At 35.2% G+C, this 19,843-nt stretch overlaps 1 protein-coding gene across 3 annotated transcripts in view; it reads left to right on the top strand.

Moving 5' to 3' along the window:
- The first annotated feature begins 2,114 nt into the window (after nucleotides 1-2,114).
- The window catches only part of LOC121418598 (E3 ubiquitin-protein ligase pellino homolog 1-like), a 48,474-nt gene continuing 30,745 nt past the window's right edge, over nucleotides 2,115-19,843 (top strand). Inside the window, exon 1 of one of the 3 annotated variants that reach the window (XM_041612557.1) lies at nucleotides 2,115-2,928. In XM_041612557.1, coding sequence (XP_041468491.1) covers nucleotides 2,831-2,928 — 98 coding nt within the window. In that variant the 5' untranslated portion in view covers nucleotides 2,115-2,830. Of the gene's footprint in view, nucleotides 2,929-18,230; nucleotides 18,469-19,843 lie in introns of those variants that run through there. The other 2 variants (XM_041612558.1, XM_041612559.1) reach the window with 2 other exon arrangements.

Below are 19,843 nucleotides of genomic sequence, written 5' to 3' on the forward strand. Positions count from 1 at the left end.
ATGGTTTAGTCAAATTTGTCCTTATTGTCAAATGCGTAAAAATGAAATATTGTATAATTCAAACAACTAAAAAAAAAGAAATAGTGAGCGAAGGACATCATTGACTTTCTCTTGTATGTCACTGAAAAAATGAGGTGCATATCACTGTTCTGTGAAAAATAAGCGTAAACTCAAAATGTCATAACTTTCTCATTTTACATCCGACTTTGATGAAATTTTCAGCGTTATAGTTTCATTTTTCTTTATTTATTCAAATCAACATTTTTCTGAGGTGGACTTGACCTTTAAGTTAGACACGCATTTTATCATGATTACAATCATAAATTGCTCAGAATGTTCAATTTTTAGATCTGAATACATGAAATATAAAACAGTTTATTCATAGGTTGGCCTACCTTATTCATTTTGTAAACTTAAGTTTAGATCATGATAAGCTTACGACTATCCCTCAGGCTCTAAACACAAACAAAACATCAGCTTTTAGAGATCGGGGAATATGTGGGTGGAAATATTATTATCAGTGCCGCATAGGCGGAGTGAGGGCTCCCCTCTTTTGTTTGTAATAAAATTTCTGCAGAAAAATGCCCCCTCTTTCGTGAAATCATGGATCCGCCCCTATAGCTGCAATGAAGCCTTGATCCGCTCCTCGGGGTGTCGCACTCGGGTCACACTCCACACGACAAGAACATTATCATCCCAGTCCAGAAAAGTGACAACTTTTCATGAGCCCCTGAGCCTCTCAATCATTAAAATGATCAGTAGGATATTAAAATAAAATTAGTCGATTTTCACTGTATCGCGCCTCTTGGAGTATCAGAATTAATGGATTTCAATAATGCCCGCACCACGAGGAGTGTTTTTTTTATATTTTATTTTTTATATTTTTTAAGCGTATATGGATCGCAAAATTTAGTATGATACGCCATTTAATTGAATTGAATTGGTGATTTTTTACCTGATTGCTAAGAAAGCATGAATGCTTGTAAGCAAGCAACCAGAGGACCGACGGCTTAAGGTCATCTCCGAAGGACCTGGTACTGAGGATTAATGCCTTACCAAAGGGCACTAGCGCACCAATTGGAATCGAACCCGGGTCACCGGAATACGTATCCCCCGCTCTACCGTCTGAGCTATCGCGCCTCCTGGGTTCATCATTAAATTGTTCAACACATTTGGGTATATAGCTGCTATAGGCTAGGTGGTGAGTGACTGCCCCCCTTCCATTGTGGCCCAGTGTTGTGTCGCCTCTAAATTACGTGGAGAAAAAAGTTTAAAAAACAAAGAAACATTGTGGAAACAGCACACCTTTTTTGCTTATTACTATTAGGAAAAAAATAGTAGTAAAAAATTAGTCCATCTGATCGTTACTTAGGGTGACCCCCCTCCCTACCCCCAGATTCTTCTCTGCACTTTCTCATGGATAATCCGCCCTGAATTTCACATTCATAGCATGGATGAGTAGAAAGTAACGATTCCGTTTTTGATGTCCAAAGGAAACTGAAAAAAAAACATAGGGAGAAGAGAAATACACCGGAGAGCGGGAGAAATACCTATGACTGAATACCAGATGAATGAATGGATTTAGTGTGTATGTGTGTGTGTATTTGAGTTTTGTCAGACGTATATCAATCAGATATGATTATCTACGTCTGGGACCGATCTTTAACGTCACCATCCGAAAGACGTGACCTGGGGCCGATTGCATGAAAGGGTCTTTGCAAGAACCGTTCGTGTCGCCCATTTATTACGATGCGCCATGTGAAACGCATTTTAAATAAATTACCTGCAGACATATTTTATTCATCCGTTAAAGTAAACAAAATCTTTGTTTAGAAAATGATGTGATATATATCATTAAATTGTATACAAATTGAATTAAATGCTCGCTAACGAATTTCATTTGTTTATCATACATTTCAGAAATATTCCGCATACAGCTTTCCATAAAAGATGGGCGACACGAAAGACGGTCCTTGGAAAGACCCTTTCGTGCAATCGGCCCCAGGGTTCGAACCTCGAACCTCTGTATCAATTAAATATTGGATCCAGGCGCACGCCACAACGCCAGTCAAAAATTTAGGCATTTACAGTCGAAATTAACTTTAGAGGGCGGCAGACTACCTATTAAAAAGTTCTCTCAGATCAGCCAGCGCAGATACGACATCGATAAAGCAACAAAGACAGGGACTTAAATTCTCAATATTTTCCCGAAAATTCCGTCAGTTCTAAGAATAGTATATTGATGTGTAACTGATATCGATACTCAGAGTTTTGGGTTCGGAACATGCGATTCTCATTTGTGTTTTTGGATTGAACTTGAAGTTGATGCGAGTCTGAAATCTCTCCGAACTTCGACTCCGACTCGAGAGCGGCCTCCAAGTAACTGCAGGCTATCGTGCGGTGGTATCCCCCGGTGTGAAATTACGGGGCCGGTACCGTACTCTGCCTCTGGAGTTATGGTCGCTCAACACATCTCACTCAGGCTCTGCTGATGCTGCATCCTTTGAGTTAACTCGGAAGTTGGACGATTAGCAGCCAATGTAGAATTAGATGAATGGATATCACTTCAGTCAGTATAAATTTCGGATTGTATCAATGCAGCAATAATTTGCTGACAGAAATAGTAAGGGCAGGCCTGTAAAGTAAGAAAGAAGACAGCTCGACAGTCTGACTATTTAGGTTAAAAAGACCAAGTACGGTAGGCCTAGTCTACTAGACCGATCGAGAGCAAGTGCTCTCAGCACTGCAGAGAAGAGCAAGCAGCGCAAGTGCAACACAAACCAAAGTCGAAGAAACACACAGACATGTTGCAGGCTGCGGGAGTTCAAGGATGGACCCAGGGGGAGCAGCGGTGGAGCTTCGACGTGATCTGGCAATGACTCCGGCTGTGGGGCATCAGCAGAAAAAGGGAACAGGGCATGAAAATTTGTAAGTGCAGGTTTAGCGTAGAACATTGTAGACCCAATGCCAATGGCAAGGGACATTTAGATGGGGATGGAGGGTAGCCAGAAGGCTCCTAGAGACTCTTACTAGAGAATAAAAATCATTCTGTCAAATGCTAATACTCTCAACGGAGCGGAGCCACTTGTTCTCAGGTACATCTCCATGTGTGGCAAAATAAGGGTGGCAATTTTTGGCTTATTTTCTCTTTTTCTATGGGACAAATGCTTCATTTTCTTACACTGTCAGTTTTCATTACAGCTATTCATCATATAACTTGGCTCTTATGTAAATTTAATTCTTTGAATGATTTTTTCTTAATTAAAAATAGAGATTGAAAAACAAATAACAAAACAAATAAAGTTATTGAATTTTTAAGTTTAGCAATATTTTGTGAAAACAGTCGTCATTAATATTCATTAGGTGGGCTGATGATGTCACATCCCCAGTTGTTCTTTTGTATGTTATTATATGAAATAAGGTTCACTCAAATTTTCTCTTCCAAGAACTAGAAAAATTGGATTGACAACTGATTTAGTGCATTAGATATTTATTGCTGCAACTTATTTCATTATAAGGAAGACATATTATTCACACACAAGTATGAAATAATGAAAAAAAAATGATTTTATGTAATAACAAAAGAAAACGGAAAGTGGAGATGTGACATCAGCCACCTAATGAATATTCATGACGACTGTTTTCACAAAATATTGCTAAACTTTAAACTTCAATAACTTTATCCGATTTTGATGAAATTTTCTGCATTTTGCTCAGTGAATTCTTCTCTGTATTAAGATATAAATGTTTTCAGCCCAGACCATCCCTTTAAGAACGACTGGTGAACCTTTCTTACACAATTATTTACCATATACCATTTACCACAAGAAAGGATCACCAGTCATTTAAAGTCGCTCTTATATGTATCTTACAAGCAGCTTTATGAAACACCCACCTGATACATGTTGGGGAGATCGGCGTTAGTTAGAACGTGGGGTAAGTTGGAACATTGTAAGTTTCTTTAACGCCTGTAAAATAAATTTATGCAATAGTGCCCTCAATTTATTAATAATACAACAGTGTTGTAATATTAATAGCAATAAATTGAGGGCAGTATTGCATAAATTTATTTTACAGGCGTTAAAGAAAATTATAATGTTTCAACTTACCCTGCGTTCCAACTAATGCCGATCTCCCCTAATAATAACAAATACAACAATATTAGATATTTTAACAGGGAGGATAATGAAAAGTTACGTGAATGTACACCAGGTTATGACATAGTCAAGCCTGCAGGTGAAATCAACTCCAGACCAACCAGGGGATTTATTTTCAATTGGTCAAATGCCAGTTTGTCCTATAATGTATTACATGTACCAACTCATCTACATGTACTATCTATCATTTGGCCTACCATCAGTTCGTCTATATACCACTTGGTCTAATTGGACTAGTGTTAATTAGGCAAAATGAATGAAAATAAAATGGATATTAAGACCAACTGCGTATGAGACAAAATTATCATCAAACTGGTGATTAGAGGAAGTGATGATTGGACCAAATGGCTATTGGAACAAATGGTCGTTAGATGAAATGTTGGTGGACGTTATGGCATTAGACTATTAAAATGAAGGTAGACTACATACATATATGTGATGACTGTGAGTGGACGAGTTGGCAATAGACAAATTAGCAATTTACTGACCAGGTAGCCTAGGTAGGGCCCATTTCATAAACGGTTAAGTAATAGAAAATCTTTTTGGAGTGTCAACTACATGTACATGTACCATGGCAACAGTGAAAAGTATGCTTCCTGATTGGCTCTTCCATTGAAAGTTGACATTCCAGCAAGAGTTGATATCATACATGGTACTGTGATGGTAGTGTATCAACTTTTATGAAATGCGACCCTGATCTTTGTACCATTGGTAGAATTGGAGTTGATTTTTGTATTATACAACTGTAATTCAGTTTGAAAAATTCAGATGTGACTCAAGACATTTTTTTTTCATCATTAAAAAGAAAACTTATAGAGGTCTAAAGCTCCACAAACTGGATGCATGATATCATACTTTGAACAAATGACCAGAGATCATCCAATTCTCAACTTCCTATTGATGATGGCTACTTGCCTAGAGGGTACTTGTCCATCCTGTATCTCTATGACTCAACATGACTGGAGTCCCTTTCCTTGTTTACTTCAGCTATTTGCTCAAACTCTAGTCACTAGTGTGTAAACAGGAATGTGTAAAATGGATAATTGAGCCTGACCTAGATGCTGTTATCAGAGGTTTTTCGTCTTGCATACAAATGCATGTAGCAGCGGGAAGATGTACAAGTACATTGTATACAATGCTTTTATGATGACAGCAGCATCAGCGTCAATATCTTGAAGTCAAATGTCATAATTTAAAAACTATTCACTTTGACAAAAAGGTGACCAAGTCTCATTGATTATTTGGCATGAATTTCAGTTCACAAGGTCAAAGATCATTTTAGCATTTTCAGGTCAATGCACTTTATAGTATTGTGGTGTCAATATGAAAAAGGGAGGAATTATATTTGTCGAAAGTTCAAAAATTTGCTTCTGGTGGGAAAAGGGGTATGCCATATCTCTTCATTTTGTAAAAATCAACAATACCTGACATTTTTAGACAAAATGGAAGTCAATAACTATCTAAAAAAATGACAAATAATAGGTTTTACTAGACACCACACCCGAGTCTGTCGCAGCTTCATGAAACACACAGAACATGCCTGCCAGAAGAATTCTGATGGTGTGTTGGTACTCTATATTAACTCTAATCATGAACTAGGATAACTCCCCACTTGGCTTGAACATATGTAGCACAATAGTAGCTGCTGAATCAGTGTTTATTTTTAATCCTTTACAAACTTTCTCTACATAAGAGAATTTTTAAATGATATATTTCTACACAATGAAAATTGTACATGATTTGTAAAAATCAAATATTAGTAATTATATGAATAGAATTTCAGGTTACTTGGCTAAGTTTAAAGGTCATGTAAGGTAAATTTTTGAATGAAAACATTCATAATAATTTCAGAAGCACAAATCCAGGCCTGCAAGATTGTTGTTAGAGTTAACAATGTAATTTATCACAAATACATGTAATATGACATGGCGTCAGTAGCATTGTTTTATTTCAAGGTCAAATATCATGTTCTTGTTCAATAAAAAAATGAAATGATAAAAAAACTTTTTGAAATGTATTTATCACTTCAAACCATTTCAGAATTTAGAGAAAAAACGTACCCAAGTCAAGTAGATCAGTCACAAATCAAAAAAAAAAAAATTGTTTGCCTTATGTATGACCCATCCTCCTGGGTTGAACTTGATTACTTGAATGGCACAATACTACATGTAATTTAATTCAATTAAAAATGGTCTTTGTGATTGACAGTAAAAAAAACATAGTAAAACGCATTAAAAAGGCTAGACATTTTAAAAGCTAATGAATTTTAGAAGTGTAATTTGGTTATGATAATAAACATCATAAATTAACAAATAATATTCAGTTCTTTTACGTGTTGCATATCACATACCATTTAATATCTGTATGTGCTTCTAGGGTGACTTGGATATAATTACCATGGCCTATAAAGCCAGGTTGTTTTGAAAATGTTAAAGGTCAAGTCCACCTCAGAAAAATGTTGATTTGAATCAATAGAGAAAAAAATCAGAGAAGCACAATGCTGAAAATTTCATCAAAATCGGATGGAAAATAAGAAAGTTATGACATTTCAAAGTTTCGCTTATTTTCAACAAAATAGTTATATGAACGAGCCAGTTACATCCAAATGAGAGAGTCGATGATGTCACTCACTCACTATTTCTTTTTTTTTATTGTTTGAATTATACAATATTTCAATTTTTACGAATTTGACAATTAGGACCTCCTTGCCTGAAGCACAAAATGTTAAAATAATGGAATTCCACATGATTAGGGAGGAATGAAACTTCATTTTACATGACAATGACGAGAAAATCAAAATATTTCATATAAAAAAATACAAAAGAAATAGTGAGTGATGTCATCAACTCTCTCATTTGGATGTAACTGGCTCGTTCATATAACTATTTTGTTGAAAATAAGCGAAACTTTAAAATACCATAACTTTCTTATTTTACATCCGATTTTGATGAAATTTTCAGTGTTGTGCTTGTTGAATTTTTCTCTTTTTATTAAAATCAAGTTTTTGTTGGGGTGGACTTGTCCTTTAAATGAGATGATCAACACAGTACTTACAACACAGCCCAACTTCAAGGGGCGATTCCATATGTGTCGTACGGGACATTTTGACAACAATTTATAGTTTCCTAGCTGAATGCTTAGCAATAAAATATTCTTTTTGTCAATGATAAAGCTATAGTGGGGAGTCATGTGAAAGACTAATAACCAACTCAAAAAATTGATTATGGGGAAATTATTGGTGAAAATGATGTGTGTCGTACGGGACGTAGAAATTTCCTGTACGACACGCAACATTTCAAGCTCTAATTCACCTACGGACAACATATTTTTGTTGGTTGTCAGTTTTTTTGCATGTCTACCCAGTAGTACTTTGATATTACCACAAAAGCAAATTGAAGTTCTTCGTTCGTTTGGACAGTAGAGTGAAAACTGTTGTGAAAATGGCTGATTTTTCTAGCATGTAATCGCCCCGAGGAGAAATATGTTTTAGAAACTAGAAAGGCCTTTGGAAAAATGTACAGTAGTTTGGTAGTGGTAACTTATACTAGAATATTGTATGCAGTGTTGTATTCATAGAGTCAATGTAGCAGTAACGAAGTACCTACGATGTTAATCTGCAGAGTTGAGGAAAGTACATGGAGAATACCAGCGTGGTAATGCATTCATTGCCTTAGGTCTGGTTTTCATCTAATCCATATACCTACATGCACTCAAGAATCACTTTCGAATACATGACCTAAGATGACCTCAATATTGCATGAGGTACCAGAGGTTACAATGGTCATGACTGACCAGGAAAATATTTCAAAGATACATCTGTTTTTATGGACCCCTTTACAGTCTATAATGAAGGTGCTTTATAGTTTGAGTAAGATCATAAATGACATGATGATATTTAATGAAGATGCATTGCATTTGGAAGAAGTGTCAGACATGAGAAAATTAAATCTTGCTGACTTTAAAGTTTACTACAATAAAATGGAGTGCATGTAGAAGCAAAGTCTTCATGAAACTGTAGTGCAGTATGCTTGTAGAGCGTTTTAGCCCAGTGGATTAGTCTTCTGACTTTGAAACAGAGGGTCGTGGGTTCGAATCCCAGCCATGGCGTAATTTCCTATAGCAAGAAATTTATCTACATTGTGCTGCACCCAACCCAGGTGAGGTGAATGGGTACCCGGCAGGATTAATTCCTTAAATGCACTGAGCGCTGGAAGGTAGCTCGAGCTAAAGCCGGGATAATAATAATTATAAACAATGCGCCTCGGAATAGAATATTTCTACATTTAGATAGATGGCGCCATATAAATTCCTATTATTATTGTTATGCTTGATTGCGGAGAGGGAGACTTTATGTATTATAATTTCATTCATCTCTAATCATGGATAATTTTTTTCAGATCTCCGTGTGCTAATTGTAATCATTCTTTTTTTAAACAATTACATGCACAAACATAAAAGAAACCCCTATTAAAGAAATAATTATTCACAATGAAATCAAATATCAATGAAGAAATGGTCGAACTTAAATACCGATTAGGATACTTTATACATGTAGTGCTCTTTAGTATTGGTTCTCTTGTCACTGATGAATTTTGCCTTAAATTCATGAAATACAGGCTGTTTTACCACATTGATACACAGTACCAATTATGATATAAATAAAAAAAAATATTCATTTGGATTTAAACCTCAGGACATGTGTTTAACTGAACTGAATCATGATTGAAAATAAATAGGCCTACATATGTATATTATATATATTTTTTTAATTTGTAAATTTCATGTATTACCAGTCACCATCAAGGGTTGAAACTTGACGCTTTGGGCCTATAAATGTTTACTAAAAAAAATCAGAGAAAAATACATAGCAATCAAAGGAACAATCACACTGCTTGATAGTCCAGTGTGTTAGTCAATCACACAAGTCTTTATGGACTTGATTGCATATTCATCAACTGTCTGTGATGCCATGACTCATCCCTTTAAAAGAGAGAAAAGACCTGTTGTGTGCAAGCTACAGTTGTTGACTCATACATACTGCTTGGCTCCAACTCTGGTTGTCTACCCCCTCCAGTTGTGTATCACGATATGTCTGGTGTCATTATGCATCAATTTACCCCTTGGTTCAGTCTCAATAGGGAAGGGAAGATGGCCTATCAAATCTTACAGTAGCATGATTCACCCTTTGAAACTTCTTCATTCGGAAGAAATTAAATGTAAATTTATTTTGCGAGGCTCCAGCAAAGTGTAATACATGTATGCAGCTTTGAAGAAGAATCCTGATGGAGCTACCTCTTTTTTAGGTTAGATGACATTTGCTCCAGGGATAATTGCTCCGATGAAAAATACACATGTCATCACGCCAAACATAAAATCTAACCTCTAAAACTGAATGAACCCTAATTATCTTTTCACTGTATTCCAAACCAGAAATCCATTCCAATCCAAACTCTAACCTTTATATGCCTCTGAGATATTAAGACCGGAGCAAATGTCGCACGAGCAAACGTCGTGTCACCCCTTTTTTCAGTCATTTAGCATCAGGCTGCTTTCTACCATTGAGGGGTACAAATAGTAAAAAAAAATGCTGGATTTTTCATACTTTGAAAGCGATCATCATATCCTTGCAAATAACCCTTTGAATTATTGTTACTATGAATTATTATTTGCACATATCAAGCATATTGGCAAGAGGAAGAAATAATACATATGAAATAAAAATGATATCCTATTCCTATGATTTGAGCCCCAGGCTAACTGAGCATATGCCTCTGCTGGTGCCAGGCCTGACCCGGCTGATGTTGAGTAGCTTCTTGTACAGACATCTTTATAAATCACTGCTTTGACTGAAGTAAAATTTGCCATAGCACACCCATAGTTAGTGGATGATTCGCCGTTTATTATCACATGAGCCTCCTCCATAGAGCTGTAATTTTGGCGATTTCTAAGCTGAATATCTTCCAAATCAAAGCCATTAGTTGACAAAATTATGAACTCAAGGTATCAATTGAATATCCTCAAGATAGCATCAATTTTAAGAGATCACCTGACATATAGAACTTGTGTTTTTAAGTCACATGACTTCAGGCCGGTATTCTGGCCTTTTTGGTATTTGCAAGTCCACTGCAAGCCCGTTTTCCGACCTTGCAGGTTGAAAAGGTCAAAGTTATCAGTATGTAAAATCAGGTGTTTATTCTCATCTTCATTTTGATGCAGAAATGTAATGTGTAAACATGCAAATGTTTTGATTATTTGTAAATAACGAAGACATTTTCTAAAAAAAGACACTTCTTGACTTTATTCTCATCTTCATTTTGTTGCAGAAATGTAATGTGTAAACATGCAAATGTTTTGATTATTTGTAAACAACGAAGACATTTTCTAAAAAAAGACACTTCTAGACAGAATTTGTGCTTTTTTCCACTTAGAAATATGGTTTTTAATGTTTTGAGATGGGAATCATAAATACGGGTAGTAACTGAGCCAAATTGCAAAATTCAAGATGAAAAATGTTCAGAGGGTTTTTAAAATAGAGACAAAATGATCTGTAAACAAGGAAAGGATGAACCCAGCATGTACGCTTAACCTTTGGCTAGCATTTGAATTTCATGAAAAGACAAGAACGGTCGGATGATCATGCTGATATTTTTAATTAGACAGTGATTGCATGATCTGCACGCAATATGTCCATTGTGAAATTACTGTAATAACGGCATGCAGTTGACCACTATTGATTACTGTATGCTGCCAAGGAAATTCCTTTTGTTTGGTTTGCATTTATTGTGGTACATACAGTGTTAGGCCTACAGATACAGACTTACATGTAGGCCTATACATACAAATTGCATCTACTTTGTGTGTTACCCTTGCAAGTACCCATTAGAAAGAATATACCGCCTTCATGTTCAAATATTTATTTTGCATAAAATTCCAAAATTGTCTACACCATATAGATAAAATATAATTGTGTTTAGGTCAACATGTACAGTATTCATTCAATGTTAAATTCATGCTTGATATTTGCCAACTGCTGCCCCACAGCTTTATCCCAGATGGGTGCTCAGTAGAAACACATCCTATAAAGATTTGCTGACTTTTTACATTTACTTGATGTGGTTTCTGTTGTGCCATCATAATGGTTTCATGAAATAAATGAGGGTGACATATGATTGGCGCCTCCAACATATTTCAAATTTCACTCACAAATTGTACTCAGTGAAAACTTTTACATATTTCACACATGGTTCATGTTTGCGAACATTCGGTGTCATTTCACTTTTTACTAAATGAAAATTGGACAGCATTTCATCAACATCAGATATATAGGATAGAAACGTCACTGTCTTAAGATAATACATCTGATGAATTTCTTTGATATTGATTGGCTGATAATCACATGTGTCTGACTGTTACTATGGTAACTGTCAGATACAGCAGATATTGTTGGATAAAACATCCAACAAGTCGTCTTCGTGAAACGCTCCCTTGATCTTCATTTTCCATTATCTGCTACATGTACTGTATAGGATGTTTGTTTGAACATATTCCATGCATACATGTGGAAGACCACAGGCGAGTTCGGTTATGATAACCCAGAGATATGAAATCTCATTTGTGGTTGAACTTTATGTCAGTGAAACCAACTTGTCAATTTACTGTAAGGACTCCCCAGAGATCGAGTGAGGTCTTTGTTGTGTTTTCCTCTTTACATTCTCGGCTACTTCAGGCTCTTGGTCTTGTCAAGTATGAAAAGAAGGCATTCAACCGTTCATGAATAATTCATGAGGAGACCTTGTCTGTGTAAATACAGTCCTACCAAAACAAGATTGTTAATCAAATGAACATCGATAAAAGGCATACAAATTGGGGCTGTTTGAAATTCACGTCATTCTTTGTTTGTTGTTCTTTTTATGTTTTGTATTTTATTGTTTCTGTTAAAGGGGAAGTTCACCCTGAATAAAACTTTATTGTAAAACAGCAGGAAAAAATATTGCCAAAGGTTTGAGAAAAATCCATCAAAGAATAAAAAAGTTATTAGAATCTTAATTATTTGATTTGTGATGTCATATGCGAGCAGCTTTCCTGTATGTCGTTCATTATTCAATGAAATGTCATTTTCTTAGAAAATTGAAAAAGGTTTTTATGCCTGTTTCTAAAAAAACGAAAATAAGTCATCACGAACTGTTACAAAATGAAATTTATGCATTTTTATTGAAAAAGGTTGAAAAAATTATCAAAGAATTTTATGCAAAAGGAAAATCTGTTCATACAATGTATGTGCTTTTACATTACTAGATATCAGACCCTAATAGGCTATTAAAAATTGGAACAAGCATCACATACATGTAAATGCATCCTGCATGGATTACTTACATCGGCAAACAAAGAAAAATTAAAATTAAATTGTTTTAGCAGGGGTGTGAGTGTCCAGCTTTTTATCTGCTTTGAGCTATTAAAAAAAATCCCCTATTTACAGCTTTTGGCGTACTTTAATTATTTTAGATACAAAATTATAGGAGCATTGCAAATTTAGCTATTTTGATTTGTTGCCACTCACACTCAGTTTGAAAAAGTATAACATATTGAAATTTGATATTTTCATAATGATAGTATTACACTCTACATCTGTAATGTATTTCTTGCTGTTGTGATGTCAAGGGGACTTTAGAATGTTGATAGGATGCAGTGATTGGAGTGACATGAAGGACACAGCTGGCACGCCAATATCAACTGATGCATGGGGACAGGGCTGTAGGACCTTCACCTCATATTCTCATCATTTATAATTTGGAGGATAAGATACATGTAGAGAGAAATCACCTCGAATTCAGTCCAAGGCATCCCATCCGATCCTTGATGGATCGGGGATACTGTGAAGCCCAACTCACATGTATCATACAAGGAGGTATAAGGTAATTTAAGGGGGAAGGAGTAACATGTAATAGAGGTTTGTAGGGAGGGTTTCATCAGGGATATGCAACAACTATATCCCTGGTTTCATAGATCTTATCAATACAGTGATTATCACCATGCACATATATACAATGATGACAACATGGATAGGAAATTCTAATTGCATAAATTTGTTATCAGAGAAAACAGAGAAATGGTGAGAGCTTTATAGTCAGCTCCAAATGATGAAATAAATTGAATTCTTTACACTACAAACAAGCAACAGCAAATGAAAATATGATATTTGCCGCCTGGCAATATTTTTTTCTTGGATAAGGGGTTATAAAAATGCATGCTTATCATTGTACAGTTATAACATTTGTTAAATATACATGTAGTAATGACATACAGATGAACCCATGACTTTTCCTCATATATACAGTTATTTGATCCATGAGACATGATAGAAGATATAAAGCCAATGTTGCCTAGCAACCCAAGCTCAGTGTATCTCTATATCTCTTTAGCAAGCCTGCAATACTTGTAAAAAAAAACCCTCTTCCCTTCCCTTTATCTTTCTTTGTAACTCTGATTTTGAACACCTGCTTTCTCCTGTCCGTCTCATCATCATCCTGTTCATATGCTGCAACATACTTAGTACTAGTATACAGTGTACATATAGACTGTTCTTGCGGTATGCCTGTGAAGCCACAATGAAACAAGCAGTGAATAATGTCATTCAAAGCATGAAGAAACTGAAAAGGTGCAAACAAGTTTGTAATTCTTAATTTCATATCATATTTTGCAATAATAAAACCCTTTGCATTACAATATAATTGAATTTGGGCGTGTATAAAGCCTACATCGCATTCTTTGATTTCTTGGCCAATCTGACAAAAAAGTGAGGATGTTAATTAGCTTAATGACATTAGGCAGTTTGTATTTGAGAGGCAACTTCTGTGACACAGAATCTTGCAGTTATACATATGACTAGCATGACTAGTGTTCTCACATCTTGGGTTGTATATGGTTATTACATTATCATGTATGTGTAAAAAATACACTGATGATAATAATAATATTAATAATCTAGAATGATTGAGCACCAATTAAAATTATCCTGAAAATATATGTTAATGTTTAATATACACAAGGATGGTCATCATAGCATAACAAATTACTTGAACAAAAATGATAACCCAACTGTTGAATTCCTTCAAAGAAAAGATGATCAACACAAAATGATGAAATATCTCTTATCAATCGACTGGAATGCATTGTAATGTTTCTAGTGATATCAAGGCGCGATTGCTTTAATACCAATCAGCTTGATCAGATGGCATACTGGGCGCCTAGGTGAATTGTAATTGGAATCAATTTACTTGGAAAGCTTGACCTATCATGTGGTAATCTACACAAGAATACCCGTACTGGTAGCCTTTCTTTCAGGATTTCAGGCCCTCAATTAAATTTGTCATGACAGAGAATTAATACAGTGATAAAGATATGATGTACCATCAGAACTGCATAGCATTACATGTGCACGTATGCCGATTATGTTCACATTTAGATGTGTGCAAAATGTGATGCTCTGTATTACAGTCATGTACAGTAGAGAAATCGTGTATGTAATGCACTATCAATGTAATGTAAGTGCTGTAAACAAAGGCATTTTTTCTTCATTTTATCTCATTTAGCATCTTGTCTGAATCCTTTTATGGAGGATGTTTGCTTATAATCAGGGCTCGAGGTTGAAATGTAGTATTGCTGCCAGTATTGACGCATGCTGATAATGGAAGCCTACATGTCTCGTATATGCACATACATTGTATACATTTGTTGTACGACTGCACTCTTCAGTTTTACTGCCCTTGTGCATACCTGTACACAGGGTGCTACATAACTTTTTAAGAGCACTTTCCTGGTTGGGCAAGTAAATTCTTAAATAGTTGGAATATACTTGCCCGAAAATCTATTTCACTTGCCCCGAAAAGTCCTTGAAAAGAAAGTTTTACCTCTTCAAAAGAAAGTATTGTGGTTTTATAAACCATTGAACTTCTTTTCTCTTTTGACATGAACTGATGTACCTTGTTATTGCATGACTTTTTCCAAAGTGATTTTATCTTGCCCGCTATGACCAAAATTAGGGTCGATATCATATAAAAAATAAAAAAATATCGACCCTAATTTTGGTCATTCCACTGTGAGAATTTTGCTTTCCCAATTCAGGCAAGTAGTTTTGGTCTTTATTTCAAAACACTTGCCCCACTAACTTTTACTTGCCCCGGGCAATCGGGCAAGTGCTTATGTAGCACCCTGCTGTACAGTGCACAGATTAAATGCTTGAAGAAAAACATGGTTATCTTCTCTAGATGTAACATGGAAATTGAAATTAGGGCATGGGAAAGACAAAACTGCGTCTGTTATGATACTTGTCAATGAATTGTTCTTGTTGAAAAAAGAACCCATTGATTTGTTTGTCATTGATCACAAAGATCAATAGAAGGAGCTTTGTTTATTAGGTCATTTCATGTGCTGTTTGGATATACATTGAAATGGATTTGTCAAATTATATCGAGCCTCCTTGTCTACACGTTGCATGTACAGGAATATTTTCATGAGAATTGAGAAACAACATGTATAGAAGCAACATGTTCTTGTCCAAGAAAATATCTCATTAGTGTTTTTTTTTCAGCCAGAGACCAAAATGTAAGATCGTGTTGTGTTGTGTGCTACATGAAACTTAGCATTTAAACTATAAAAGGGAAGTCTTAACCCTCAACAAGATGTCAAGGTGATTTGATGAATACAACAAGCAACCAAGTAAAAATTTTCACTGAAATATTATGCAAATGATAATTTGTAGAATTTTTAGTTCACTTTGTTTAAAAAGATCTTGAACTACATAGTATGTACGCTGAATGTATAGCCTGTGGTATTCACCACATGAAATTAGGATTTCTTCATTTTTTACCACAGGATTGTAAAACTTAACATGATTTTGATACAAAGGATACTATGTACAACATGGCATTACAAGCTACAAACATTATTTGCCTACATAAACCTTACATGGAGTCCTTTAACTGATGATATGACACTTTAATGAGTAGTATCATAGTCTCCAAGCATAATGTCTGGCTAATATTGCTGGAAATGACATTGAATGGCAAGAAAATATATTATTACCGCAGAGCAAACAGTTGATATAATATCAGGCAGGGTGCCATATCAAAGCTTTATTAAATTGCCAAAGGAGTGCAATAACCTCTGATCAGTGTGCAGTTTTTATTAATTTTCTTCAAGAACATTGTATTCTAGTATGATATTTGAAACCAATGTTGTATGAGAGGAGATTCTTATAGACAGATATTCAGTTTCTCAATTTGGTAATTTATTGAAGTGGGAGTCGAAAACGAATATATGTTTAATCATGTAGACTTATTTTTTGTGTACATTTTTTTTTCAAGCTTAGTTTGTTAAAAATGATACAACCACTACAGTCGTTTCCCCTCTTTTAAGGTATTTTCTTGTTCAAAATCATATTACCATATCAGGTGCCCATTGCATTTCAAACGTTAGTATTATAGTATCTTTGCCATTCAATTGGTAACTTCCCTGAAATCCTTGATTCTGATTAGATGTTGAGCTTTGTTGCCATGGTAGTTACCATTGGATGACAAAATTAGCATAATATTAACTTTTAAGCAACAGGCCCCAGGGCTGAAATTTGTTTGTCATCCTGTGAAGTAATGTACATGTACAATGTTATTAACAAGTATGATCTCTCAGATTCTTTTCTCTTCAAAAACAACATAAGCTTTACAAAATTTTGTTCACATTCAAATATGGCAAAAGCACAGTGTAGTCAACTCATTAACTTGATGCAGCATCCGGTGTTTACAAGATCATGTTTGCGTCACCATTTTGATGCCATCAATTAACCATCCATTAAATATTTACTCTGACCTAAATACCAGAGAATGTGTCAGATTTTAATATTCAGTTTGATCCTTCATACTCCATTTCAGAAACGCTATTTGAAATTGAGGAAAACAAAGTATTACATGTATGTATAAAATTTTCATTTTAGTTTCTTCATCCCGTTTGAAACTTTTTTATGGTGTTGACAAGGAAGATTTATACACAATAAATCTATAGCACTATATTCTTTAAACCAGATTTAAAGAGTACTAATTAATGATATATATGCATGTATAATGCATTAAAATAGAGAGAGTATAGTTTTGGGCAGTGTACTTTATGGATGTCTAAGAAACAGTTTTATATTATATTTACAAAAAAAAGGATTGTAAATAAGATTACAGCTTTAGTTCAGTTGTCATTGAATTATAAGGCAAAAATCCAAGTTTGTTCGTTTGACAAAGTGCAAGGATAAAGCTTTGAAATTGACACTGTCCATGTCAGATCAGATATCATATATGATACCAAGTCTACTCTTAATCCCTTTCATTTCCTGACTTATATTTTTCTCTCTCTTTGCCGAACATGACTTAGTACAAGAGACGGGAGAAACTATGTTATTGTTTATGAAATTATTTGTTTATGTATATTACATGCACATGTAGCTCCTCCCATTTTTTATCTGCTGCAGAGGCTAATATGATGAAACGATGAAGCTGTATGTTTTGAGGGCCCCTTCTCTTAATCCTGTCTTTTATTAGTAATCAGGACAATCGCAGAGTCCCTGTTGTGCATCAGGCGCATGCCTTTTCCCCCTTTGTAACCAAGTGTGACAGTCCTAATTTGTCGCAAGTACTTTTGCTGTGTCTCAAACACACGTGCTGTTTACCAGTTCATCTGTTTCAGACAGACCGAGAGAGTTCCAGTGCAACCATGGACAATCAACTTTGAATGAACATTGGATAAATACCAATATCATTTGCATTTCAGTGTTGAATATGTTCCCCGGACCTTGACTTCCTTCAGGGCTTCGAACTGAATCGATAGTTCTGCTTGGATGAAATCCATTTTGGGAGGGTTTAGCAAGAGTTGAAAAAACGTTTCTGAAGAGTGAAAGGAATTAATTAATCTGAGTGAATCGGGTGCCAAATTGTCTTTGTGTAAATTAATGGGCAAGTTGATTGGAACGTACTGCTCAGTGCAATCCACATGATATTGAGCCAAGAAGGACGAAGGATATGTTTTTTTATTCAAAGGAACTCTTCATTTATGGTTGCGTGACTTGCAAGGGTGGAGGGCAACTGCAGCTGGATATGAATGTCTTTTTGCTTGTAATGTTTCTACATGTATGTCATAGACGGATCGAGGATCATTGGTCTTTTGGAAGTCATTTTTACTTGGACTATGTGGATTAAGCATTTTGTATTTTTGTTTTTGGATATAGAGTGGATTTATACTGGACTCTGGACATGGGGCAGACATGCTCTACAAGAAGGTACATGTAGTCAAGCAAGGAAGTCAAGAAACATATGAAACCACGCTGAATATGTCTTAACATGATTATAGTTATTGAATATTATGTTTCCAATTTATACTCAGTGGATGATATTGAAAAGAAATACAGTTAATCTCTAATATCCTTTCATTAAAAGAAGGAAAAGGATTTACAAAGTGCATGTATCATATTTGTCTAATCCAGTATAATCCAGTAAAATTTAACCAAAAAGGTGTAAACGAGACTTAGAAACCACTTAAAATCAAGTAGTTTAAAATCCCCAACCATGAGCAGTATCCTTTTGAAACTGTCTTGTTCTCGTTATGCAATGTATTCAGGAAATGTAATTTAGATTGTGGAATATTATGATTTGTATAAATTTCATAAAACTATTTGATTTTGTTTTACACATGTTCCATTGCCTTACTGCATGCAAGACATGCATGTATTTCTTTTCACAAACCATATTTCAATTGATATCCAAACATGAGACAAATATATATTTTGTGTGAGCTTTTCAAATTCAAGATCTCAATACTGTTCTACATACATGTACACATACTTGTGTGCTATTTATACCCTTACCTTGTGTATCAGTCATTTCCTTTTACGTATGCAGTCAAACAGATGCAGGGTTTTGCACAAGTGACTCTAATTTGTGAAACATAATTAAATTAATTTCTAGATTCTATCTAGATTTTTGTACATGTATGCAATGCAATGTAATATGTGTATGTATACATGTAAATGTATTTGTCTCAGTAAACAATTTTAAACTTAGATTTGTCTTGGACATTTTCCCCCTAGAAAGGTTGCTAAATTGAATATCCTGTTGGGAGTCCTATTTTAAGTTCACTGACGGCTTGTCACATCCATGTACATATAATGCCCTATTTGTATCTTTGGCCGACCTGAGACAATCTCATTTTCATTGTTTCACAAGTAGTGTGAATTAAACTTATAATTTCATTAAGTTGCATAAACGCATCACAGCATTGGTCAGACCATGCTCAGGGGATGCACTCTTTCGCATATTAATGAGAGTAGGCATTCTGTATCTTGTGACTTCTAGTCAGTGGTTAATTCTTCATGACTCCCCTTCCAACCCCCCCCCCCCTCCCTGATGGATCACTTTACCTATAGATACATGTAGCCTACGCTGTTCTCTGGTTCCTCTGTAGTACATTACAGTAGTAGACTTGCATTAATTTTATTTTGTGCTTTGATTTTTCCTTGCGCAGAATGCGTACATGTAATATGTTGGTGTACATTTCATCAATCGAATGGCATTCTCAAGTGCATTCCATGCATGGTTTATTTTCATGTTCATGGCATTAAAGTCAGACTAGCAGTATTGGGTGTGAAATCTTTTCAC

Source organism: Lytechinus variegatus, chromosome 7 (assembly GCF_018143015.1).
Source record: "Lytechinus variegatus isolate NC3 chromosome 7, Lvar_3.0, whole genome shotgun sequence".
Taxonomy (NCBI): Eukaryota; Metazoa; Echinodermata; class Echinoidea; order Temnopleuroida; family Toxopneustidae; genus Lytechinus; species Lytechinus variegatus.